Source organism: Musca autumnalis, unplaced genomic scaffold, assembly GCF_047663935.1.
Source record: "Musca autumnalis isolate F117 unplaced genomic scaffold, ASM4766393v1 scaffold_3, whole genome shotgun sequence".
NCBI lineage: Eukaryota > Metazoa > Arthropoda > Insecta > Diptera > Muscidae > Musca > Musca autumnalis.
The window spans coordinates 251,151,960-251,179,830 of NW_027411866.1; the positions used below are offsets into that span (position 1 = coordinate 251,151,960).

A 27,871-nucleotide genomic window follows, 5' to 3' on the forward strand; every position below is an offset into this window, starting at 1 on the left:
TTTCCCAGTTATCAGCGTTTACATTTTTATTTCAGTAGGCCTATTCTGTAACTTTTATCGATTAAAAAGTTGTTAAAATTTCTTTTGTTTTTGTAACAACTACAAAACAAACAAATGAAATTGTTGTAAAATAAACAATGAGTAAAGTTGTTAAAAAGTTACTGAATAGGGGGGCAGGTTGCATCATTTTCAGTGGCAGTCACTGTATATTATTGACACTTTCCAAATTGTTCTAATCTGTTACGTCATCATCATCATCATCGCTAATTATTATACAATCATCATTACTTTCCATATTATCCTTAGGTTTTCCATTTGTTTCAATTTGTACCCTAAAATTTCTCAGCGATATTATTTTCAGGTCATATTTTGAAGACAGTTCACAGCGTATTTTCAAACTATTTCTAGTGTGAAGATTGCTAAAATGTTCCTGCACTTTTTGCACGGATTCAATGGGTAAATTACACCATTCACAAAAATATTGCAGTACGAATTTGTGATAACGTTCCAAATGTAAAATATAGACATGACCATTCATATCCTTCTCTTCACAGCAGAAACAATTACACATCGTACTAAACGATAGACATTTGGTGGCAAACACAATTGCCAATCGGAAATAGATTTGCCTTTTGATTTTGACCAAATTTAGAAGTGGTACATCACGAACATCATGCTTTTCACGTATGTGAAATGCCATCATTGAACGATTGTAAAAGTAAGCCGAGCAGGCTCCACATATAAAGAAGGAACTATCGGAATGTTGTTGTATATGGGCCAGGATATCATCCCAGTGCTGACAATTGATAATGTTAAAATCACATTGACGACAACTGAATGTTGAACCGGATATTTTGTGATTTTCCCGAACATGTTTGAAAAGCTCGGCCGTCTCGGTAGCACGAAATTCGCAGCGGCCATTGAAGCACTTCTTTTCCAATTTTCGGCAAATGTCAGTGGGGAAATCTTCTAGCCACTTTGGTTTATTCTCCGTTGGTATCGGCCAACTATTTCTTAAGCTATCATCTTTAGTTGCTTGATCACGTAAACGCTCATTCAAAATATTCAAAAGATTCGGTATAAATTCTGCACGATCGTTAAACATATCTGAGCCAATTTGTATAAAATAAGAAAAACTTGAATCAATAATAATTTGCTCCATACGCATTTGACCAAATGCTTGCACATGCTCTGCAGCCGAAGCATGGGTCACAGCATCCTCATAGCTGGCAAATGTTTGAGGACAGTGATAACATAAATATATATGACGACGATGCCCATCAAAATGTGTTTTAAATTCTTCCAGCGCAAAGACTTTCTCCCCACTTGGACAATGGGGACATTTGCATACTAAACAGCGGTGTTTAGTTCTCACGTGATGTAGCCATAAATCGTATGATGTAGTATAAATCGTACATGATTGTTCCGGGCAACGATACAAGCGCTCCAGACTTATACCAGATTTTTTTGTTAATTCCCTTAGGCGATTTTTAACATTCCCTTCTTGGCATTTTAAAAACTCCTCAACATTTGGTTTAACATCTGTCATTAAATCAGCAGCATTGGCAGCAGTACAATCAATGATCGTTGTAATCGAAGATGTGGCAACAGGCAACAATTGCAAGTGCTCCACACAATCCTGTTAGAAAGAAGTGGGTGAAATGTTAGTTTATAAAGAATTTCTTCAACATAGACCAAACTTACATCCTTAGGTATGTCATTGGTATTATGATTACAAATAAAGGGAAATTCATTGGGATGCCAAAGGACCAAGTGTTTCTTAAGTATTTCCTCTCCCTTGCCCACATGTCCACAGTAAATACATGAATAATATTTCTCATTATGTTGAAATCTATGATAATTTTGTATGTGTTGCTTTAACAGATTGGTATTATAGAAAGATTGACGACCGGAGCAATCTAAAAGAAAAAAATAATAGAAACAAGTAAATATTTGCAGGTACACAAAAACAGTGTAATATTATATATATAATAATTATTCCACGAACATCCCATGCGGGACAAGTTAGACTTCTCTCATATCAATGAGTGCACCCCGATTTATATTAACTCAATGATACGGGACCTACTGTTTATTGCCGAGTCCGAACGGCGTGTCTTAAGACACCACTTGTAGAGGAGTTTTACATGGCTGAAATACTCAGGAAATGTCGTCAATATTACTGAGAGGTATTTTTCCACCGTTGAAATGTTTGATGTTGCCTGGCCCGGGAATCGAACCCACGACCTTCAATGTGCAAGATGGCTGTTCATACCATTGCATCACGGTGGCGCCCAACAGTGTAATATTAGGAATTGGTATTATTATCGGGAAAAGGAAAATGAGATCATACATACATATATGGGACAATCACAGACAAATCGGACACTTTGGAGAACATATCGAGCCTTAAAAAAGTCTAATTATATAGTGTATGTCACTGAAAATGATGCAACATGAAATAAAAAATGTAATCGTTAATAACTTCGCAACGAGTTGAGATTTTTTGTTTGGGCTTGAAGGGCAACCATGGGTGCTGAAATTTTTGTTTTCAAAAGGGCAAAACCTATAACTCTGCCTGTTGCGTGTGCGTTCAAAAATACAAAAACAAAATACATGTATTTCAAATTGAAATACATGTATTTTGTGTTTTAAACGCACACGCAGAGTTATAGGTTTTGCCCTAAAAGCAAACATGATCTCGACATTGTTAATAATGTTTCTAAAAACTATTTTCAAAGAAATGTACAAAAACTTTTGTTCTGTATCCTATTTTTCCATCTATCAGGGCAATACCATTAAATACTAGTCTAATATGGGGCAAGCCTGACTGATACAGGACTTTCCACATAACGTTAAACTGTTTGTGCGTACTCTAGACAAAGCCGTTAATGATTTTTCATAGTATTTTTTTTGGAAAACAACTTCAAAAACTAGAAATTTATAGCCAAATTGCCATTTTCTATGCCATTTTAAAGACAACTTTTCAGCCTACAAAATTATAGGGGGTTATCATGAACTGCAATTCCCCGTGAATTTTTTCACTTTCTCCCTTAAGTTGCAACGGCGGAAAAACAAAACTCACGGAGAAATTTCATTCATGATAACCCCTATATTTTGAATGGTTAAAAAATCTCAACTCGTTTCGAAGTTATCAACTGTTATGTATTAGTCTGGCAGCCTTGCTCTTTAATGTTGACATAAGCAATATATGGCAACACTACTTATCTGTCAGTATTTGAAATAAACTGTAATCATTAGCATAGACTAATGAAAACATAGACGAAGGAATACTCAATTTTGCGCCGTCAAGCTACTCAAACACGAAAACTCAAAAAAGTCGAAGACGTATTTTTGCGGAAAATGGCAATATTTTTATGGATATTTTTGTCTGAGGATATTGTTCCCATCAAAAACTAACCCCAAGTTGCCTTTTGCCAGAACAAAATATTTATTAACTTATATTAGGCCTGTTCGATAACTTCGCAAGTAAAAAGTATTTGTAAGTTCTTGCAACACCTCTCAATCTTCTTTCACTGAACAAGTTTGTTATCGAACAGCATTTTGTATAAGTTTGTACAAATTTGTACAAACTTTTGAGTTATCATACAGACCTATTTTTTGGCATTTTGTTTTGAGTTGCTTTTTCAGCACACTCAATTCGAACATACTCGGTGAGAGCATTCCGTCGTCTATCTTTTCATTAGTCTATGTCATTAGTCTTAATCATGGCACAATTACCCAGGTAGTGGCATCGTAAAATTTTGAATATGTTATGTCAAAACTTTATTTATGTTGTTGGGGAAATTACAACAAAAATATTTTTTTATAAAGGGATTTGACTTTTCATATTCGATCAGCTGGTGTGATACCACTACCTGGTAGTTCTGCCATGGTCTTAATACTATATTTACATTTACGAAATCCACTTGATTTCAACTGTCAATTCCATTGCTCAAAACTTCAAATGAAATCCAATCGATTTCAGATGAGTTTTCATTTGACGTATACACAATGGAATTGACAGATGAAATTTGATTTCGTAAATGTAAACATAGTAATAAGTCTTTTTTACACATGCATGTTCATTCTTTAATAAACATTTCGTTATAGTATTAACATATTGCTGTTTTAATACATAAAAGTGGTGTCAGAAGTGGGATCGTCAAACATGCCACTGGGTGCAGAGGACTTGAAGATTATTGCGGAAATATTTGCTAATATTTCACAACAGAATGCAGCAGGAAGAGCAGCAACTACGCCGCTTGCGGTTTCGCCATACAAAGCAAATGATTAATCATCCGTTGAAGATTATTTTACTCGCTGCGAGTGGGCATTCAAGCTGAGTCGTATTCCGGAGGCTGAGTACAAGGATTACATTCCAGTGGTAGTGGATGTAAAAGTGGGCACCACTACACGCAAAATGAATTTATACCAGTGTTAATCACCACTGGTCTTGCGAGCCGTGTCTGTGTGAACACACACAATCTCAATTGTGGTGAGTTTGAACGTTGCTCTCACCACAGATCATCTTCTTTGTTTTATGTTTGGTTTACATTCGGCGTCTTTTCGTGATTTCGAAGGCGTTTCGTGATTTCGCGCGGAATCATACAAAATTTATCATGATTTTGCATACAAAAACGAAATCATCTCATTTCGTGATTTCAGCGAAATCAACATCGAAATCACAGTACACATGATATACAACCCTGTTTTTGCCTAAAAAAGTACCAAAAGTTGCAACACTTTTCACGTATCTGAATAAACAAGGTAGATGGTCAACTGCTGCAACAAAAAATTTTAGTATCAAAATTTGAACATTTAAACATGTGAAAAAATAATAAATTACTTTGATACAATGCTATTTTTCATTGTGTTCCCGTAATTTTTTAATGGTAATGTTAAAAAAAGCGAATTGTCAAAATTGCTTCCCCATACAAATTTCTTAAAAAATCTTCTTTTCCGTTTAACTCCTTGAGGAGCATAGGGCCTCTAATAAGGGAACGGGAAATTACTGAAATTGCAAAAACTCCAGCAGAAATGTCAAAATTAACGTATCAGCTATCGTATTTAAATGTCAATGAACATGCTTCTAGTTCCTACTAGGCCAAAATTGTATGGCAGAAAACAGGAGAAGAGAAAGTTATTCGGGGCTATTTTTGTTTAAAGAGTAGTGCAAGTCTTGCTAGATTTCGGAGTACGGCAACACATTTTTAGCACTAAAAGTAATAGTTTGCAAGTTCTGAACATAACTTTTATCGATTAAAATTTATTATTATGACGTCTCAACGATAAAATCACGTTTCATTTGTTAGAACCGTACAAAATTAATACTATATATAGATAATTTTCGAAATAAAATTGTAAAGTTCTATATTGTCGTATATTTTTGATGACTAATTCAATTTACAACAACTTGTTTTGAAAATTCATGTTCGATCAGCTGCGCATATGCATCTACCTTGATTATTGTGATATGTTTGAAATCAACAAAAAAATAAGTCTAAACACCGGGGTGTATTTCAGGATTTCGTGAAATCCAGTGGATTTTAGAGCGCAAGTGTAAACTTGGCATTAGCAATGAATTAACGCACACGATGTTTATCTAGAGAGGGATAGATATATCTATTATAATCTCGTGTGTGTGCCCAACACAGCGGCTGAATTTGTTGTTGCTGGTGAACACTGAATTAAGGCCACGTTACATAAAGGGGTGTTTACATTATCTATCAATGTCATATGAGCTATCACTTCTTTTATCCATTCGACATCCTTTATGTTTGTCAAAGTCCATAGTTTTTGCGTTCACACTAGCATACAATTTCATATGACCACAAAATGTAAATCACGCAAATAACACAATTTATATTGTTAAAAACTTTAATCGCACTCACATTTGCGTTTTCTTTACCTATTTCCTTAATTTTGGTAAAATTGCTTTCTTCTAACAATTAATTTCTCAACTGCATACGAAAATACATGGCAGAATACAGCGCTCCCTAAATGATATGACTTGCCACATCATTTTGATAGATGAACATTTTCATAGTGGTCACACTATGTGTACAACATTCACAGGTAGCAAATTTGACATCTCATATGACATTCATAGATAGTGTAAACACCCCTTAAGCGGCATGACTTGTTAAGTCAGCATCATCGGCCGATGATATATAGTTACCATATGTTACCATTTTCCTTTTGTTCATTTACCAAATATGCCAGCCGATGACTTCATCTAGCCAGAAATCCTCTCATGTGACGAGGCCTTTAGAGTTTGTTTTAAGTTAAGTTACTTTTACACCATTGATAAAAATATCTAGGTCTGATTGCAATTTGAGTTGATCTATTGGATTGCTTATTAAGTAAAATACCTAAACATCATCTGCATACATTAAAACTTTAGAATAACATATCACGTTCGGTAAATCATTAATGAATAAGGTAAATAGCACTGGGCCAAGCTGGCTTCCCTGAGAAATACCAGAAGGTCCCGGGCCACACTACAGTAATTTCACTGAAATTTTGATATGAAATTATGCGTCTCTAGATCGACGTCCATAGTAGAGTAAAATCATAAAATTGCTGTAGTGGGGAATTCGATTTAAGAACACCTTATTTCATGAAATTTTTTAATGAAATTCACGCTAGTGTGGTCCGGGACAAGCTATGGAGATTTTATTGAAAATAGCTGATTCAAACTTGATACTTTGTACTCTGCCAATTAAATATGATGTTAGCCACTGCATCAATGATGCCCTTAACCATAGATGAACAAGATGAGCACTCCCCTTTACGTGTTCGTACGATTCTCCATATAAATGCTCTCTTCTTGTTCACCATTGTCCTAAACCCAATTTTATTCAGTTTTTCTAATAGTAATTTTACAATAACTTGATCGGAAGCTTTACTTAAATCGATATAAATACAATCAGTTTGATATTTATTTTAAAATCCACCATGTGCTAACGTACTTAATTCCAAAGGTTTTATTACAGTGGAATGGCGTTTTCGAAATCAATGTTGGAATTTCGATTTCTTTAAAATAATTTTGAAATAATATTTAGTTTAGCAATACGTCTATAATTACACACGTCGATTCTATTTCCTGATTTAAAAAGAGGTATAATATAAGATTCTTTTCATTTTCCTGGAAAATAACCAAAGGTAAGTGACTTGTTGAACATTATAGATATATAATGGAAGAGCTAGGTTCGCAGCGCACTTTTCAGGCTGGTTAGCACAGAAGTGTAGTATACAGTATGCAAAGTTCATATTCGTACACCCCTAAAAAATGAATAAAATCGTTATTAATTCCATATTTTATGTGCAAATATGAAATAATTGATAGGAATTACCATAACGAAGAAAGATTTAAGAATAACAACACAAATTTTTAATTTATTCCATCATTTAGGTATAGATGGCGCCTGTGTGGGTGGCAAAATTCGTATTCGTACACCTATAAGCACTATATATTTGGAGTTTTAAATATATTCAAAGCAAAATTCCGCAAATTTTTGTTTTAGACTTCTTTTTGAATGCCTTTGCTATAGAAATGTTTAATAATAACGGTAATTTTATTAAAAATTTTGCATGAATAAAAAGTCGGAGAAATATTTAAAATCCTTAAGAAAAATGTGGTAGATAGGATTAGCTATTGCAATTTATTCCAGAATTTTTGACGAGAATAGCTAATAGCAGTCCTTCTGTAACAATATTCGAGGTCTAATGTGAAAATAAATGTTGTCAGCGTTTGGAAATGCAAAGAAACGTAATCCGGGCTTAGGTAAAGTAAACACATTTTTGGTTTTTAGTTGGTAAAAATCGGAAGTTTCGTTTTATATTTGACATAAAATGTATTGAAGTTTTAGAATACGGTTTCGAAAATCATTCTATGTCAAGAAATATCGAAAATTACGAGGAATAAAAAATTTTAATTAAGAAAATTTCCCCAGAAATATTGCATTTCTTCAAAAGGTTACCCCACGTTCTTTCCTGGACCATTTACTTCATTCTTTTGACATTTTTGTACTCATTTTGGATCATTTGGTAAAGAAATATAATTTTAAAGAAGTAAAAACCACTATTTTCGCAATTCGGCAGCCATAACCCTCGTTCATAGTAAAGGTAGAATTTCAGTCGTACGCAGACAGTATGAAAACTTGTACAGTTTTATTTTTCTTCATAATTTCTCACAGTTTTCGGCATAAAATGATTTTCGAAACCGTATTCTAACACTTTAATACATTTTATGTCAAATATAGAACGAAACTTCCGATTTTTACCGAGTAAAAACCAAAAATGTGTTTACTTTACCTAAGCCCGGATTACGTTTCTTTGCATTTCCAAACGCTGACAACATTTATTTTCATATTAGACCTCAAATATTGTTACAGAAGGACTGCTATTAGCTATTTTCGTCAAAAATTCGGGAATAAATTGCAATAGTTAATCATATCTACCACATTTTTCTTAAGGATTTTAAATATTCCTCCGACTTTTTATTCATGCAAAAATTTCAATAAAATTACCGTTATTTTTAAATATTTCTATAGCAGAGGCATTCAGAAAGAAGACTAAAACAAAAATTTGAGGTATTTTGCTTTGAAAATCCTTAAAAACTCCAAATATATAGTGTTTTTAGGTGTACGAATACGAACTTTGCCACCCACACAGGCGCCATCTATACCTAAATGACGGAATAAATTAAAAATTTGTTTTGTTATTCTTAAATCTTTCTTCGTTATGGTAATTCCTATCAATTATTTCATATTTGAACATAAAATATGGAATTAATAACGATTTTATTAATTTTTTTAGGGATGTACGAATATGAACTTTGCATACTGTATAATGTTATATCTCTAAATATTTATTTTTTTATTCATTACTTACATGGGCAGGGTATTTTCGGTGAAATTGATTTCAATTTGTCGTTGAGAGAATCTTCATTGATTGTAAGTTCCACGCCGGAACATTTATATATTTTCATCTTATTTTCATCCGAATGCTGTTCTTTTTGATGTAACAAAACATTGGAGGCATCCAGGCTGCGATAACAACATCCCGAACATTGATATAACATGTGACTGTGTTCTTGCTGAGTATGATCTATCAATGATTCAATCGATAATTGTCTCAGGGAAAAACAACAATAAGGACATTTTAAACAAAGAGTTTCTTGGCTGTGATTTTGTAAATGTTGTTTAAATTCTTCCGGACAATCTGTGTTGAAATAGCAATCACCACTAAGGCATTTATACAGACCGAAATATTTAACATGTATTGGATAGATACGATATGAAAGTCTATACAGAGATACTGTTGAATTCGCCATTGGGGAATTCGTGGCAGATTGTTGTCTTGGTGGTGTTAAATTATTATCTTCATCGTCCATTGGTTGTGGATTTGATTTTATGATAAAAGGTTTAATAGCATTAGCAATGGTTTGAGCGAGGTTTAAATCTGCCAAGACCGGTGGCTGCTGTTGTACCGATGGTCCTACTACAGAAGGAACTGGCCTGGTAGTCATTGACTTGGTAGAACATGTATTGCTAGGGCTTTTAGGTGCGATTGTCGTGGCAATGTTGGGTGTTTGCTGTTTTTGCTGTTTACTGACAACAACGGCTGCTGGGACTGTCTCTTCTTGGCGTGTAGTATTTTCATGTAGTTTCTTTAATTGTTGTTCAGAGGTACGTATTGAACCATCATTAGGTGCCTTTTCTCTTGTAGAATTTACCATGGCAGAGTTTAACGCAGTTTGTTGCCCTGGCGATGGTGTTAATCTATTATCTTCATCGTCCATTGATTCAGATTTTATGACTAAAGGTTTAAAAACTTTAGCAACGGGTCCAGTGGGGTTTAAATCCGCAATGACTTGTGACTCTTGTTGTAGCAATGATCCTACTACCGAAGGGACTGGTGTGGTAGTCATTGACTTGGTAGAACTTGTATTACCAGGGCTCTTAGATCCAATTTTCGTGGCCATGTTGGGTGGTTGCTGATTCTGCATTTTCCTGGCAACGACGGCTGTCTGGTCTTGGCGTGAAGTATCCTCATGTAGTTTCTTTAATTGCCGTTCAGGGGTATAGGTATATGTTGAGTCATCATTAATTGCCTTTTCTCTAGTAGAATTGACCGTGACGGAGTTCAATGCAGTTTGTTGCCTTGGTGGTGGTGTTAATCTATTATCTTCATGGTCCATTGATTCTGATTTTATGACTAAAGGTTTAAAAACTTTAGCAACGGGTCCAGTGACTTGTGACTGTTGTTGTAACGATGATCCTACTACCGAAGGGACTGGTGTGGTAGTCATTGACTTGGTAGAACATGTATTGCTAGGGCTTTTAGATGCGATTGTCGTGGCCATGTTGGGTGGTTGCTGTTTTTGCATTTTATTGACAACTACGGTTGCTGGTACTGTCTCTTCTTGGCGTGTAGTATCTTCATGTAGTTTCTTTAATTGTTGCGCATATTTCGAGTCATCATTAGTTGCCTTTTCTCTTGTAGAATTGACCGTGACAGAGTTTAACGCAGTTTGTTGCCCTGGTGGTGGAGTTAATCTATTGTTTTCATCGTCCATTGATTCTGATTTTATGATTAAAGGTTTAACAAATTTATCGTCGGGTACAGCGGGGTTTAAATCCGCTATGACTTGTGACTGTTGTTGTTGTAATGATGATATTACTACCGAAGGGACTGGTGTGGTGGTCATTGACTTGGTGGAACTTGTATTACCAGGGCTCTTAGATCCAATTTTCGCGGCCATGTTGGGTGGTTGCTGTTTCTGCATTTTCCTGGCAACGACGGCTGCTGCGGCTGTCTGGTCTTGGCGTGAAATATCTTCATGTAGTTTCTTTAATTGCCGTTCATGGGTAAAGGTATATGTTGAGTCATCATTAATTGGCTTTTCTCTAGTAGAATTGACCGTGACGGAGTTCAACGCAGTTTGTTGCCTTGGTGGTGGTGTTAATCTATTATCTTCATCGTCCATTGATTCTGATTTTAAGATTAAAGGTTTAAAAACTTTAGAAACGGGTCCAGCGGCGTTTAAATCCGCCATGACTTGTGACTCTTGTTGTAACGATGATCCTACTACCGAAGGGACTGGTGTGGTAGTCATTGACTTGGTAGAACATGTATTGCTAGGGCTTTTAGATGCGATTGTCGTGGCCATGTTGGGTGGTTGCTGTTTTTGCGTTTTATTGACAACGACGGTTGCTGGTGCTGCCTCTTCTTGGCGTGTAGTATCTTCTGGTAGTTTCTTTAATTGTTGCTCAAGGGCATATTTAGAGTCATCATTAGTTGCCTTTTCTCTTGTAGAATTGACCGTGACAGAGTTTAACGCAGTTTGTTGCCCTGGTGGTGGAGTTAATCTATTGTCTTCATCGTCCATTGATTCTGATTTTATGATTAAAGGCTTACCAAATTTATCGTTGGGTCCAGCTGGCTTCAAATCCGCTATGACTTGTGACTGTTGTTGTAAAGATGATATTACTACCAAAGGGTCTGGCGTGGTGGTCATTGACTTGATGGAACTTGTATTACCAGGGCTCTTAGATCCAATTTTCGCGGCCATGTTGCGTGGTTGCTGTTTCTGTATATCCCTGGCAACGACGGCTGCTGGGGCTGTCTGGTCTTGGCGTGAAGTATTTTCATGTAGTTTCTTTAATTGCCGTTCAGGGGTATAGGTATATGTTGAGTCATCATTAATTGCCTTTTCTCTAGTAGAATTGACCGTGACGGAGTTCAACGCAATTTGTGGTGTTAATCTATTATCTTCATCGTCCATTGATTCTGATTTTATGATTAAAGGTTTAAAAACTTTAGAAACGGGTCCAGCGGCGTTTAAAGCCGCCATGACTTGTGACTCTTGTTGTAACAATGATCCTACTACCGAAGGGACTGGGGTGGTAGTCACTGACTTGCTAGAACTGGCATTGCTTCGGCCCTTAGTATTGGTATCAGGAGCATCACTTATAGCTGCCAAAATGCATTTTTTAATATTTCCATTTAAATGTTGGGGACCATGATGTTCCCTTAGATGTTTCAGTATGTTGGCCTCATTCAACTGAACAAAATTACAAATATTACAATAATAAAGATAAATAACCCTGGCACCCGGTTTATAACTATACATAACTTGTATGCCTGAATTGGAACATAATTTCGTATGCTTTTGATGTGATTCAATATCTGGCCGATAGGGTCGACTCAGCTTACATTTGTTACAATAATAGGCATATTCTCCCGTATGTGAGGAGTAATGATCGTACAATTCTGAAAATGGTTCATTCAAATTTAAGTTACAGAATTTACATTCGATGGAGTAGTAAGGTATACAAGAGCCCGCCGGGCCCTTCACTTCTGTGACAAATGGTGTGTTTGAAAGTAAATCATCCAGCTGAGACCTTGACAACCGGGATATATACGATTCAGTTTTATGCTTACGTATGTAGTGATTGGTCAAATTTCTTGGTTTATCATTGCAGAGAACACAACCTCTGTTATTATTTGCAAACATTTGACAGTCATTGTTGAGTACATTGAGGGCGGGTTTCATATTACCAGATGTAGGTACTCGATTTATACTTCTATTGTGCTTTGAAGCCTTAGGTTTTCTTTTAACAGATTTCTTCCGAACAACTGTAAATTTTTTCTTGATGCGTAACTTGATTTTTTGAGCATTTGGTTTGGTGGATGTTGCCGGTAATGCATATTTTCTGTCCTCGTCGCTATCATCATTTCTGTCTGGAGTATTTATTTTTTTGGGAATGGAATTACTTGTCTGCCTATTTGATAGCCGTTTCTGGGGCTTAGAGGTTTTACGTCGTTTGGATGGAGATTTAAATGATTCGGTGGATGCTTGTGATGAACTAACCACTGTTGTGGAATCGGCTTCAATTAATTGTTTAGCAATTACGGAATGTACATCTACACTGTAACGTCTTTTGTCACCAATAGATTTTATTAGTTGATCGCTTTCTTTTGGGATATAGTACATCAATATCGAACTTTTTGAGACAGAATCAACAACGCTTTGCTCTTTTGAGCTTTCAGATAATCGGCGTCGTTTATTACCGTTTGCAACATCCTTAACTTGTTCTTTGGTAACTTCAGATGGTTGGAGGAATTTATTGGAAATTTCACCTTCCACCTCTTTCGAGGTTTTGTTAGAAGTATCTTCTGTACAGGCAACTGTGGCGTTGAATGTTGTCGGATATGAAGCAGATAAATCATCATCACTTTCTTCTATTGGTAAAGAAGATTTTGCTTTCATCGATTTAGCCATATTTTCTTTTTCCAAATTATCTTCTTCGCCTTCTGAACACAGATCAACAAATTCAATTATAGCGTGATTGCTGGAGGGTTTCATTACATCCGGTGGAACGGTCTAAAAAACAGTTAAAAGATGAATATATGTACATATATAATGGTTTTTTAGAAGATGTGTTTATTCTGCCTCTTACCCTATCGTCCATAACTAACAACTTTTTATATTGTTTTATAATATATTGTTTAACGTTGTTAATGTTTTAAGCGTAGTACACACTGACCAACAAAACTGACAGTCATCGAGGTCTATTAAGAATATCTGAAAAAAGGAAATCATTAGGTTTGTCCATGTACATACTTGATAATTTTTACTAAATGTTGCTGAAACACGTTTTTTTGCAATTTTTTCATTATACAACAAAATTTATTTATAATATTCATTTTTCTGCGCCACAAGATTAAAAAATTATATTTAACAATTATACCCATCTAACAACGGGACGTGCAAAAATATTTAGCATCCCATCACAACAACGCGTCCGTATTACCGAAATATGTTATAATTGAGATCAAATTTAACGCACAAAAACCGCGACAGAAACTTATTTATGTAAATGTTTTCGTAGGAACAAATAATTTCCCTTTACAATAAATGTATTTCATGTTTTGTTGGACAAACAAGGCCGTATTTGCTATAGCCATACCTTATTTGGTCCATCCGACCCAAACAGACTTATTTTTGCCAATGAAAGCAAATGTAACCGTTATGGATCGGATGGATCCAATAAGGTATGACATATGACTAGACAGAGGAATCCTATGCAAATGCATACAGTGACACAGAAAAGTATACATACACCCTACAAAAATGCAGTTTTGGCTAAATCGTTGGGTTTTTTACAGCATCAACTGCATTGTGTGGCTCTTTGGTGACAAAATAACCATAATTACACAAATGTATTTTAATCTAATGAGTATATTTAGTACAATTGAAGAAATTAAATTTTCACAACACAGAAAAGTATACATACACCCCAAGGAAATACGAGTATTATCGTAAAATTTATGGAATTAGTAGCAAAATTTATAAATTTTTTAGTTTTGGCAAATGTCTCTGGGTGTGTGAGATATATTTTAGAGAAAATATATGTCTCTGGGTGTCTGAGATATATTTTAGAGAAAAGAAAATAATTTTTGGGGGTCAAATGCGGTTATTTAGGGTCAAATTTCTTATATACCTCGTTAAAGCGGACCCTTGCTTAATTTTTTGCGTTTTTAGCTATTGTACTTTATAAAAAGCACAAAATTCGCATCAGATGGCAAATCTGGAGACCCTAGAAGGCTTTGAAGTTGTTTTTGTGCGAAATATACCTTCCTGAACGTCGGTAAACGCACGTTTTCCCCCAGATATCTCAGGAAGTGAATAGATTCCGCGGAATTCTTGGTGAAAATTACATATAGATGGCCTTGAATTGCCTTGTAATATTGTCGGATACAATCCTTGGGCATTAATCGACTCAGAAATGTACAATTATACGAAACGTTTCGCGCCTATAGTAACGGTAACGATCATAATACGAAAACGACGTTGTTCACAGTACAAATTTCATGCTTTTTTGGTAGTGCTTATATTTTGTTGCTTTAGAAGCTTTGGGAACAGGTTTGTAACAAAATATGTCACACTTCTGATTCAATTAATGTCCAAGGATTGTATCCGACAATATTACAAGGCAATTCAAGGCCATCTATATGTAATTTGCACCAAGAATTCCGCGGAATCTATTCACTTCCTAAAAAATCTGAGGAAAAACGTGCGTTTATCGACGTTCAGGAAGGTATATTTCGCAACTAAACAACAACAAAAACAACTTCAAAGCCTTCTAGGGTCTCCAGATTTGCCATCTGATACGAATTTTGTGCTTTTTATAAAGTACAATAGCTAAAAACGCAAAAAATTAAGCAAGGGTCAGCTTTAACGAGGTATATACGAAATTTGACCCCCAAAAATTATTTTCTTTTCTCTAAAATATATCTCAGACACCCAGAGACATTCGCCAAAACTAAAAAATATATAAATTTTGCTACTAATTTTATAAATTTTACGATAATACTCGTATTTCCTTGGGGTGTATGTATACTTTTCTGTGTTGTGAAAATTGAATTTCTTTGATTGTATTAAATATACGTATTAGATTAAAATAAATTTGTGTAATTATGGTTATTTTGTCACCAAGGAGCCACACAGTGCAGTGCACATGAGGTAGTTACGCGGGATTTTCGTAACTGCCTCAATTTTTGGAATTTAATGAAAGGTAGTTAACCGGAGTGCAGTGTATATGTTTTTCTGCAATGTAGTATTCCATGACTATTGTTGACCGCAGTCTACTAAAACACACGTAATAACATTTATCATAATTCAACTATAAAAGATTGTTTTGGCACCAATTATTAATTGCTGTTAAATCACACTGTAACCATAGACAAATAAATTTATAGACGAAGAAATACTCAATGTTGCCGCCGTCAAGTTACTCAAATCCCATGTATTTCAGCAGTTCTGGGGCTATACCATCGTGGCCTACTGCTTTCCCCAGTTTCATTTTCTGTAGAAAGTTCTAAGTTCTTGCGTTGTTATTATCTTTGTTACACCTTCATCTTCTTGAGTTTTTGGTGTTTGTTCCGTAACGGGTGTGCTATCACCATTTAGTAGCTCGTTGAAATACTCCCTCCACCGTGTCATTATCTTCTGGTCGTCCCTCAGTAGCTCTCCTTCTTTACTTCGTATAAATTTAATGGGGCACACTTTTGGTCTTCTGAGGCTTTTTAAAGTTCTATAAACAGTTTTTGGTCCTGATTGTAGTTTCTTTCATACATTTTCCCCATAGTTGCCCCACTGTAGTTAAAATTAAGCGGTGTCTTTTTCCCAACACATTATTCCTCATATGGTCATTTAAGAGAGTTATTAGGTTAACACGAGAGATCTCTTGTTGTTCTTTGCTCTCTAAAGTTTGTATACAATCCTCTCCCTCTGATATGATGTTAAAGAGGGGAAAGGTTGTTTTGTTGTTGGTAGGGAGAATTTCGGTCCGAGTGAGAGCAACCATTCTAAATTTTTTTGCTACATTTGCATATTTTCCTTTAGGCCCATACCTATATAGGGCATGGCACAATCATACAGGTACCCGCATCAGCCCAGCTGATGCACTGCGAGCTGCCAAAAAGTTGTTGTAATTGAAACACACAAAATTTTAAAAGAAAAATTGTGAAAGATTGATGAATTTTTGTAATAATGCGTTTATTATTATTATTTTTGAAAAACATTTTTGACATTTCACAGTACTGGGGCTCTATTTTGTTTTTATGAAAATGTGAAATGAAAACTTTTATAAAGGAAAAAATTCAGTCAAATGAAAAAAATTATAAAGGTAATTTTTTTCATTTCATTTTTTCATAGAACAAGAATCCAGCCCCTGAACTGGTTTTTGTTGTAGTTGTTGGCTGATTCATCTACCTGGTAATTGTACCATGTACAGACGTATACCCAGCGTGTGTGGTGAAAAAAGTAGAACAGATGTATTCTTATGAGAACTACCGAAATACGTCGAGCGTATACTTTTTATAAGTTGAAAAAGTTTAACTTTGACAGAGCGTTATTGTTTGTATGTGTGTGTGTTTTGTATTTTAAAAACAAAAGCCGAACAAAACATGAAATACAATTCATTGCAAAGAAAAATTATTTGTTTTACGAAAGAAAACATTGAAGTAAGTTTCGGTTGCGGATTTTGTGTTTTTAATGTGATTTGGGACTCAACGTATTTGGGTAATACGGACGCTCAGAGAGCGTTGTTTTGGTAGGTAGATTGGTGAAATATTTGTGTACGTCCCGTCGTTATTTAGGTTTAGCAGTTACACCAAAACACAGCACATTTTATATGGGAAGCATTCACCACTTTTACTACTTTTGTCATTTAATAGGTCTTTTCGATAACACAAAAGTTGGTACAAACTTTCACAAAATGCTGTTCGATAACAAACTTGTTAAATAAAGGAGAAACCGTTGTAAGAACTTGCAAATACGCCCAGCAAAAAAAATTGGTAGTAGTGCAATGTAGTGTTATGATTTCAATACATCTTTCGATGCAGTCCACACGGAGTTATGAAAAATGCAGTCCGCCCGATACATTTTAAAAGCACTCGCTTAAAGATCCCTAGCCAAGCAAGCCAATTTTTTGATCCCTAAACTTTTTTTCTGAACACAAGAAAGAGTGTTTAAATTTATAAGAATTTGTTTTAAAAAAATAAAGAAATACAAACTAAAGTTACGAACATTGCTGTAATTCACGAGATTCAAGTTATTTTTGAAGTGGAGTTGGAGTTTTTTTTTGGGAAATCTGAGCTGGAGTAGGAGGAAAAATAAACCATTTGGATGATGAAGCAATATCAATATTAAAATCAGAGCAGAGGAAGTAAACTCAGGTACGATCAAATTTAATGTAGAGTTTTTTATAATTTGTGTTAATGAAATAAAGTTAATATTCTTGTTTTACACGAATAAGCAATGTATTTTATTTTCTTTGTTACGTAACCGCCTAATGCGGCGCTATGGTGGGGTTCCGGCTTGCTCATACGAGGCACATTTATTCAGGGGGTTCTCAACCCTGCCACCATCAGCCCTAGGGGTCGAACAATCAATTTCAGGAAGAGGAAACACACACATACAAAATAAAACGACAATACACCACACGACCATGACTCAGGGACTTGGTGTTTCTTGTCCCCACACTCAGCCCGCCCATCCTTGACCCTTTTGTCCTGAAAACATAATATTAAAGGGCCCCATATCCACGACCACCTACCTCATTTGCAACCTACAACCTAACTTTCCTCTCTTACAAACAAACACTTAGAAATTCATATTAATCGATACAATCAAACATTTATTTTCATAGATAGATTAATCCTATACTTAAAACATATTTTATAAACAAAAACTGTCAGAATAATGAACTTCTAACCCCTATCGTTTTTTGTGAGTCAAAATCTCAGATTACCACTAGTATACAAAAAGGATGTTTTATATTTATGCCAAATCTAGCCACTTCATTAAACTCTGTTTCCCTCCTAATCGAGCTCGGTTAGTGGCAAAAGCTGGACGTTACCATATGGTCCAGAATACAAAATTAAACAAAACCAGGAAATTCCTTCTTATATTTGGGGCAACCCTATACCCACTTTTCTTACTAGGAGTTAAAAATCCTCACATTAGCACACAAAAATGTGTCTTAGATTCTAATGAACTAACTACTGACGATCACAACTTATTCTAACAAACAAATATTTTGAATTTTTCTTCGTCTTGGTTTGACTTTTTTCTTTAAAAATTAATCATGTATATCTTATTTTTCATTCCAGTTATTATAAAGCGCGCATGCGCAATCCTTGGCAAACACTGGTTATGTATCAAGCCGATGGATCAACTTTCAAAAGGTATGTAGGCGCAAATAATTAATTTTACCTCGTATCCAGATGCTTATTTATTTTTAATTTCAGGTATGTTTTTGGGGAATTTCTTAGGGGCGTTTCTCCTCAAGTACACTCATCTTCTTCGGCACTTTGGAATTACTCGAGCTTTGCACACACAGGACTTTGCGCCAATAGCAGTCTATCCTCAAAACTTTGGATGGTTATGTTTTAAAGATTTTTTGGCGGTTTCCATAAAAATTTGGCTGGCTTCCTCCTGGCCAATATTTGGAGGAGCCAGTGTTTTGTCTATTTTTGGTTGCGGTTAACTTGGATTTTGGCGATACCTTTAACAAACACAAGAAGAAACAAACATTCAACAATAAGCCTACTGTTTAAGCACTATGCATATTAACTTACATTTGTTTGTACGCACAAAAGCATAAATTTAATACACAACCAAAACACAATCAATAAAAACAAAAAAAACGTTTCTTTTTGTTCAATAAAAATATTTAATTTACAAAGTAAATCCACTTTTTTGCAATGATACTATTTTTATTCTTATGCACAAAGACAATTGGTTTCTTTGTTACAATCCAAAGGCTAATACAAGGGATATTTTCACTCCGTTATGCCTTTTATAGGGCCGCCATCAGCGTGAATTTTCAGGTCTTCACCTGGCAACACTGTAAATCTAGCATGTGAACCGGCCGCCTAAAATATCCGGTTCAGTTTTAATTTGCCGACACCTACGTTCACCACGTATTTCAAATGCTGCCTATTATTAAACACAAATAATTTGGCTAAACGCCATACGGCCCACGCAACAACTTGCATTTTATACCATCTTTAGACCGCATTTAAATTCGATCCAAAACACTACATCAAATACTGTGATTTGGATCGAAAATGGAGTGCATCCTAGCTGTGTGCCGTGGAAGCAAAATGGAGTGCATCCTAGCTTCGCGCTCTCTTGTAAAATTCATAGGTGAAAAGGAAAAGATGTACTCCAGCGGCAATTGTTCTAGTGATTTAACTGCATCCGCGGATGCAAACTTTTTGCTGGGACAGTTGCAAAACTCATATTCGAACACCCTTCAAAAATTATTAAAATCGTTATTTATAGCAGATATGGCAGAAAAAAATGTATATACATATTTATTGGATAGAAAATATTTACGAAAAAATTACATGAAGCAAAAATATATTTTAACTAGTTCCATCATTTAAGGTAAATGGCGTTCAGAGTCGAGGTAAAATTCGTATTTGAACACCTTAAGGCACTACAATTTTGTTATCGAACAGATATTATAAATTACGGGAACAGAGCAAAAGGTAACAGCAATGTCTTACCTAGTATATATGTACTATTATTTCTTTAAATCTGTGCTTTTTGTTCTAGTTGATGAATTTAATTCTTTTTTTTGCAGTTTTATAGATAATTTTAATTAGTAAAATATGTATATGTTTTCATGTAATATTAAATTAATTAAATTAACTATTCACAATATCATTCAATTTAATTATTTTTTATTGTTTGCTGTTATTTTCATTTACTAACCCATTGGCTTGTTTTTAGTGTTCACTGCGGGTGACAACCGAACAATTCGATGATTCACTAAACTATAATCTTTAAGAGAAAACCAATGTCAAAATAACTAGTTAATAGACTGCAATTATTTACATTATTTGTTGATTATTTACATTATTTTACTGATTGTAGCCATGGTAGAACAAATATAAGATAAAGTTAATACTACAACAAATACAACTCGAACAACAACCACAAAGGAATTTGTTTTTGTTTGAGAAATGTCTATAAATTATTGGAATTTAAAAAACTAATAATTTTTCACATTTGGTTGAATATTTTGGAAAACATGAATGAAAATTCGTTACATTTTAAATTTATATGTTTCCACATCATTCCACTAAATGCATCGCAGTAAGTAGAATTCTAGCAGAAAAGTTTGGGGTCGCTGGAAATTCATAGAAAAAGGAGAAGCTGTTTCAATGTTTTGTTTTAGAAATCAAAGAAGCACATGTTTATTAGGGCTTTATTTTTTTAAATTTTAACAAAATACCTCACATATTAACAAACGTTGTATCGCCTCTACAAGCGGGGATTTACTGCGCGGCTTATCGTTCGAACTTGGAGTAGGTTACATATCATTAATATAAAGAAGAAGTCTTTCTGGGAAATGTTTTTTTTTCGAATGATATTGTTACGGAATTAGGTTTAAATAATCTCCGTGTAGACGTTGTTTTATTCTCCAGTACGATTTGTACCAAATAAAACAGGGTTCGTTTTAGATTACGTTTCTACAATGCTGTATTTACTTTATTACACTTTTTCGGAACCGACTAGTTAGCACGCAGCACTTTTTTAACCGATCTGTTCAGTCCAACGCTTAATACCCCATTTATATATAACCGGATTTAACAAACCGACTGGGTTTTAAATGTCAATTCCATTGCTTATATTTCAAATAAATCCTCATAAAGAAGGTTAACCCTGCAAAAGGCTATAATATAAACGCCGTGTAAAACACAACTAACACAATCTTGCCGTTCCTACCGCTATTTATACCCAAAATCTCCTTGGTCTAGAATTATCCACAAAATCTGGCAACATCTCGAATCTGTGCAGCGAACACACAGACGCACATTCGCACTAATGGGTACTATACACGATATGTATTTTACATATGGGTTGTCACTCTGCGTATACATTTTGTATATAAAAAGTGACAACCCATATGTAAAATACATATCGTGTAAAGTTCCCATAAGCGAACAACCATACTCACATACATACAAGCAGACAAATACAATAAGAAGTAGGAACTAAAGGTAGAATTAGACGTGACATAGCCATAACGCCATAACCATAGAAAACCAAAACTCAATTGGTTTCTTATGGCTATGGCATTATGTTACTACTAATAGAATACATTGATTTCCATAGGTTTGGTTGAATCAGCTGATTGATATGGCCTTATGGCTTTATGGTTATGTCACGTCTAATTCTACCTTAAACGATAATTACATGATTATGGCAAAACAAACAAAAGCACATTAATAAAAGGTAATGTAACGACTAGAATGATGAAGAGAGTTCTACATGGTAGTTGTTGTTGCTTAAATAAAGTAACTGCGTAATACAAACTTTACGTTATAACTCAAATTTTTAAATTAACGGAAATTAAACTAAACTAACATAAACCTATCAGTTACATTCGTAACAATATCAGCCCTATTCTGAACATTCTCATGGGAACTCTTTCCCATGGGAGCAAAATTTCCCATTCCCACGTTTATCATATTCTAAACGACGTGGGAAGAGCAAACCATGGGAGCTGAAATTTCGAAATTAGTTACACCAAATTATTATAGCATACTTTTGGGAGCTGTAATTTTGTTTTGTAATACAAAATGCCTATTTGCATTGAATTCGCGGTTTTTGAATTAGATTAGCAAAACTCACTTAATTCAACAACCGTGCATTGATTTATGGATTTTTAAGTGAATGGAGTCAGCGATTTGTGATGTTGTTCTAATAAGCACATTTTCTTCAGAATGTGCGAATTGGTGTAAGCATTTTTTTATTTAGTAGGCAAAAATAATTTTTGTGTATAAAGTAATCGGAACTTTTTAAGTTTGTAACGAATTTAAAAATTGTATGTTGATACGGAGTAATTTTAGTTATAGTACGTTTAGACTATGGTGGATTTAGCAAATCCAGTCGATTTAACTTGTCATTTTCATACAGTATCTGTCAAATAAATCGAGATAATGCACTTAAACATGTTATAAGTGTATAGTCTAACAGGCGTTTTAGGGTTTTAACGAGTATATCGCTAGTTTTACTTATTCCTAATGATCGCTAGAACACGTATTTTGCATATTTCTAAAAAAAAATTCAAAAAGATAAATTCGGATATTTACATATATATTACATATTTCAGAAGACGTATCTCAAAAAAAATAAATAAATAAAATATGTTTTTGGTTGAATCTAAAACTAAAACACATGCCCTTGCAAAGGCAAGCTTCTACGTTCAAAAATAACGATCCTATTCAAGAAAAGGCATTTCGGAAAACGGAATAGCATTGCAATAATTTGGCATATATGTAGTATGTATGTACGTTTGTAGTGTCGTTGAGGAGACTAACACGTTTTCAATAGAACGTTAGTCGTCTGATTTAAAAAACCCGAAGGTTATTTTACGAAAATGAATAAAAGTTTCAAAGATTGTAAATATTATGGTTATTTTCCAATATATTTTAATAATTATTGCCAAAAATTTTGAACTGATTTTTTTACTTGCTGTGCTGCGTTAATAGAATCAACCATGACTCTTTTTCTAGTGTTCCAATACATATGGTCTGTTCCAGAACTGCAAAAATCTACTAATTTTTATACTATTTTTGTTTTGTTCGTTAACATAAAGGAACAATTTTTATCGGTGTAAAACATGTTAGATTCTTGCAGGTTTTTGTATCATATCGACGCCTCCAAACAATAGTATGCTAAGTCGACTTAGCATGTTTTCAAATTCTTTACATTTTTATATTTAACGTCCTTTAACTTAAATTCTGTCAAATTTTGGTAATAATCGGACAATCCGAACAGAAGTTATAAACAAATATTTACTTAGCATAGTACTGAAGGTCAAAGAAATTTTCAAACTTTTAGAGCTTGTCCTGCAAAACTCACTACTCAGAATTAGCAAACTATTATTTAGAAGTGTCGAACGTCCTTTAACTTAAATTCTGTCAAATTTTGGTAATGATCGGTCAATCCGAACAGAAGTTATAAACAAATATTGACATAGCATAGTACTCAAGTTCAAAAAATTTTCCACACTTTGAGAGCTTCTCCTGCAAAACTCACTTTTTAGACTTAGCATACTATTATTTGGAGGTGTCGATATAAGAATATGCAAAATCCGAAGTCGTCTAATGACATATTTTACAATACATTTTGTATGCTTTTATTAAGCAAACATTTGGCGATTATAAATATTTGCAATAATTTTGTCGTGTAGATGTCTTAAAATATGAAATTACATAAAAATATGAAATTTCTTGAAATTTTTTTTCAAACTCCCACACTGTTTGCTGGGGAGATTTTTCCCACAAAAAGACACAAAATTCTCCCACAATTCAAGATAGAGAATGTATACTTTTTTCCCATGGGAACAAATTCCCAATTCGAACTTCATTCAGAATGAGGGGAGATGGGAAATGGGAAAAAAACTCCCACAAAATTGTATTCAGAATATGAAAATGGGGGGGGGCTTAGCCGATAGCCTTAGATGCTAGTGCTATTTTTTATATAATTTTATTGTAATTTTTTATTATAATAAATATTTGAAATAAATAAATAAAATAAATAAATGAAAATGGGGAAAAATGCCCAACTCCCATGCGTTCAGAATAGGGCTGTTTGTGTATGTATGTTTCTTTGTTATTTTTTATTTTTCCTATCCAAAACAAGGCATATTGGATTCGATATATTGGGATATGTTATGTCAAAAATGTTCTTTATGTAGAAATTACTATCATTACAATGGGGGTTGATACTTCACATTAGCTGTGTCTGGTTACCCTAAAATTTGTACCAATTGTTGCTGGAAGTCGTCTGTTAACACAAAAAACCAGCAAAAGAGAGCGATTCGAGAGAGACATTTTGACAGTTCTTTCACTGAGAGCTTGCAAATTCTTGCTGGACAAATTTCTTCTAGCAAGCACTTGCAAGCTCTTCTTCTTCCTGAAAACAATCAATCAGCCGTTTTTAGTTTTTTGTTGATTTATGTTTGTGAACATTAAAAACAATTTTATTGTGGAAATAACATAGTCTAATTGTATTGTTTTATGGAGAACAAATTTGTAAAGTGGAAAAATACTGTTTTGTTTCATTTTCTTTTTTATTTTTAAAAAATACAACGTGTTTGCTTCCTTTGTTGTCGGGCAAATTGTTCTGTTTTGGCAAGTCAGCTGATTGCTTGCTGGTTTTTGCTGGGAAGGTGTCTGTTTACTTTTTACAATTTTCTAGCAAAAGAGAATAAAAACGCCTTACTCTCTGAGAAAGTTCTTGCTGGACAATTATTGCTGGGAAAGTAACCAGACAGACTTAAGGCCTGCGTACATAAGCTGCTTTGCCTGATTGCCTTGCTTTGCTGCTTCAATAAAAAAATAAAAGAACAAAGAAGGCCGACCCAATTTCCAACTGATGGCAACCCAGTTCGAAATTTCGTCTTTATTCTATTATTTTTATTACGTCAGAAATGAAGCAGGTAAGCAAGGCAATCAGGCAAAGCAGCTTATGTACGCAGGCCTTTATTGATCCAAAACATAAACAAAACTCATTACATTACGAAGACATCACTTAGCACAGAAGGCGGCGTCACTTTATTCATATGTGAATTAGAGTTGTGCAAATTGAACTATATTGAACTACCTAGTTCACTATCTAGTTCAATGGACACCGGTCGTTTCTTACAACAAAATGCGTATACTTATTATTTCACGTTAGTTTGTGTGATGTTCCTCATACGTTTTTGAACTAGGACAGTGAACTAGGTCGTTCAATTGCCCAACTCTAATGTGAATGGCATGCTGAACTAGATTGTGAATCGTTCGTTCAGAGCTCAGTGAGCTATTGAACTATAACGAACTATATCGACCGATCTAGTTCATACGCTCTTTTCAATGAATCGTTCAATATTTCGTTCATGAACTATACAACTCTAGTCAGTAGTATCTTTTTGACGCCGAAACGACTAAATGTAATCGTCTTCGAAATGATAAGTAAAAAAATCATTTGTTAGCAGCATTTTCAGGGATTTTCCCCAATTCGGGAATATTTTTTATAAATTGTGCCTTGTTCTCTAGGGAGAACGTTTCAACTAAGGTCTATTTAATAAGGTCATGCAATACAACAGCATCAAATAAATATAAAACTTTGTTAAAGTTTTCATACTATGAATTCACAATGACGTCCACCCATTAGCTGCTATTTTTACGTCACTTATAATTTCATCATGACTGCAACGATAGTTCGTTTATAACGCACACAGACACATACCACAATATAAGTGGTTTTGCGTTGTAAAATAACAAATTTTAACGCACTACTTTAAAGCTGAAAACACATCCAACGTTTGAGTAATGTATTGTGTCATTTCTGGTAGAAGAATAAAGAAAAATTAAAACTTGGCAGTACTTTGTATTTTATTCATCTACCAGAAATGACACAAAATTTTACTCAAACGTTGGATGTGTTTTCAGCTTAATTGTCACATAGACTAGGCGTAATATACAAAAGCCATTCAACTTACCCCCCTATCTCTCTGCAAAATCGGATAATCCAATAAACATTTTACGGCCCAACATGTTATCCAGGGGCTGGATTCTTGTTCTATGAAAATTTGAAATGAAAAATATTTTCTTTATAAAATTTTTCATTTGAAATTTATTTCCTCTATAAAATATTTAATTTCATAGAACAAGAATTGAGCCCCAGGTGGACTTTTCACAACAAGTCCACTTCTTGCACGTTGGTTTTGGCATTTAAAAAAGTGTCGTTCACAGCATCGAGATGTTTTGGTAGATTTTCTTTTTATCACACTTTTTTTTTTTGTTTTTGAACCGTTAATTTCTACGCTGCGTCTAATGCAAATTGAAATAGGCTAAATAAATTCTTTTGTTTATTATTGAAATTAAACCACGAGGCGCAATTTCTTCTCATAAAGAACTTGCCTTTTCTTTTGGGTAAAACAGATATACTTCTATTGGCTATATCACACCATATGTTTTTTTAGATGTATGACATCAGCTGTAGTGGGATTCTGTAACTCATTTTTGCTGTTATCGATAATTGTCGGTAATATTAAAATGCTTGTAATTTCGATAATTAACGACATTTTTCGGTAAGTTAACGATGAATAGAAAGTAGTCGCTTGCCTCTACCGACACAAACAGTGATGTCAACTTTTCTTTATGTTTTTAGTCATAATTTTGCGATTTAATTTTACCGATTATTGTCGGTAACAGCAAAAATGAGTTGCAGAACGAACGACGTGATTCAAATGCTGGTATGAACATGGCTATTGAATTTTTAAATAATAATCAATATTATCGATAGTGGCATCGATTTTTTGCCAGCTCTAGTCAAAACTGATCGTGTTTTGACTAGAGCTGGCAAAAAATCGATGCCACTATCGATAATATTGATTATTATTTAAAAATTCAATATCGATAGATAGTTTTGACTATCGATATTATCGGAACAAAACCCCCTAACCTGAAATCCATTGAAATAAATAGAAATTTCGCTGCTTTTCGGTTATGTGTGTGTAAGAAAGTAAGTCCGTAGCCACACGTACACATTTTTCGGTAAAATAAAATATATTTTTTTAAATTTTTTATAAAATAAAAGTAGTTGTTTATTCTCCTTTACATATCTGTGAACTACTTTTACATAATTTCAAGAAAATCATTGACATTTCCGCCATTTTCATCTCCAAATTAATGGCGATGACAACTTAACGATAATATCGATAGCGATCGATATTTTAAAACATTATATCGAAAATATCTAATGTTGGGAATATCGATGGTTTGCCAGCACTAGTTTTGACTGTCGATTTTTGCCAAATATCGATAACAGTCAAACTGTCCAGCAACCACAAAATATTTTGTGGTTGCCTGATTACTTCCAAAAATTAACGGCCACACTATCAAGCAACCAATTATTTGAGCAAAGCTGTCAGTCAAAACTGATCGTGTGTAGCCCGCTTTACGCAGTTTAAATAGTCGTCTTTCGATTAATCGACTTTTTGGTCTGAAAGGTCTAGAAATCGAAGTAGACTTTTGGTTATATAAACGTTGTTCCAGAACTAAAAAGTTTTTAAAATTTTTACCACTTTTACACATTTTACCCGAAAAAGCATTCCCGTACGCAAAACAGTTGTAAATGTTCACTTCTCTTTAAACAAAAATGGCGCTGAATGACGCTCTCTTTAAAAAACTTTTTTCACGACAAATTTGGGCAAGTAAAAAATAGTAACATGGTAGCCGGTATCTGATTGGCTGATACGCTGACTTTGACATTTGTTCCAGC

At 34.3% G+C, this 27,871-nt stretch overlaps 1 protein-coding gene and 1 long non-coding RNA gene across 5 annotated transcripts; one reads left to right on the plus strand and one right to left on the minus strand.

Annotated features, from left to right (window-relative positions):
• On the minus strand, positions 1-26,445 carry LOC141399330 (uncharacterized). Of its 4 annotated transcripts, XM_073977844.1 has the most exons (7): positions 26,339-26,445; positions 26,088-26,167; positions 13,473-13,597; positions 11,428-13,396; positions 8,899-11,361; positions 1,705-1,919; positions 1-1,639 (listed from the first exon to the last, which is right to left on the minus strand). In XM_073977844.1, the coding sequence occupies exons 3-7, from the start codon at positions 13,482-13,484 to the stop codon at positions 233-235; spliced, it is 6,066 nt and encodes a 2,021-aa protein (XP_073833945.1). In that variant the 5' UTR covers positions 13,485-13,597; positions 26,088-26,167; positions 26,339-26,445; the 3' UTR covers positions 1-232. The 4 variants fall into 4 exon arrangements, with proteins under 4 accessions (XP_073833945.1, XP_073833941.1, XP_073833944.1 ...); XM_073977840.1 differs by lacking the exon at positions 26,339-26,445 and having other exon boundaries at positions 8,899-13,396; positions 26,088-26,182; XM_073977843.1 differs by lacking the exons at positions 26,088-26,167; positions 26,339-26,445 and adding an exon at positions 20,303-20,363 and having other exon boundaries at positions 8,899-13,396.
• Positions 17,267-18,942, plus strand: LOC141399333 (uncharacterized). Its single transcript, XR_012411822.1, has 3 exons — positions 17,267-17,754; positions 18,691-18,765; positions 18,829-18,942. It is a non-coding gene; the product is annotated as an uncharacterized lncRNA (long non-coding RNA).
• Positions 26,446-27,871: the final 1,426 nt, after the last annotated feature.

Coding starts and splice junctions, on each gene's coding strand:
- LOC141399330 (XM_073977840.1), bottom strand. Junction 1,920..8,898: donor ACCGAAAATACCCTGCCCAT/GTAAGTAATGAA, acceptor TTTTTCTTTTAG/ATTGCTCCGGTCGTCAATCT. Junction 1,640..1,704: donor CCAATGACATACCTAAGGAT/GTAAGTTTGGTC, acceptor TCTTTCTAACAG/GATTGTGTGGAGCACTTGCA.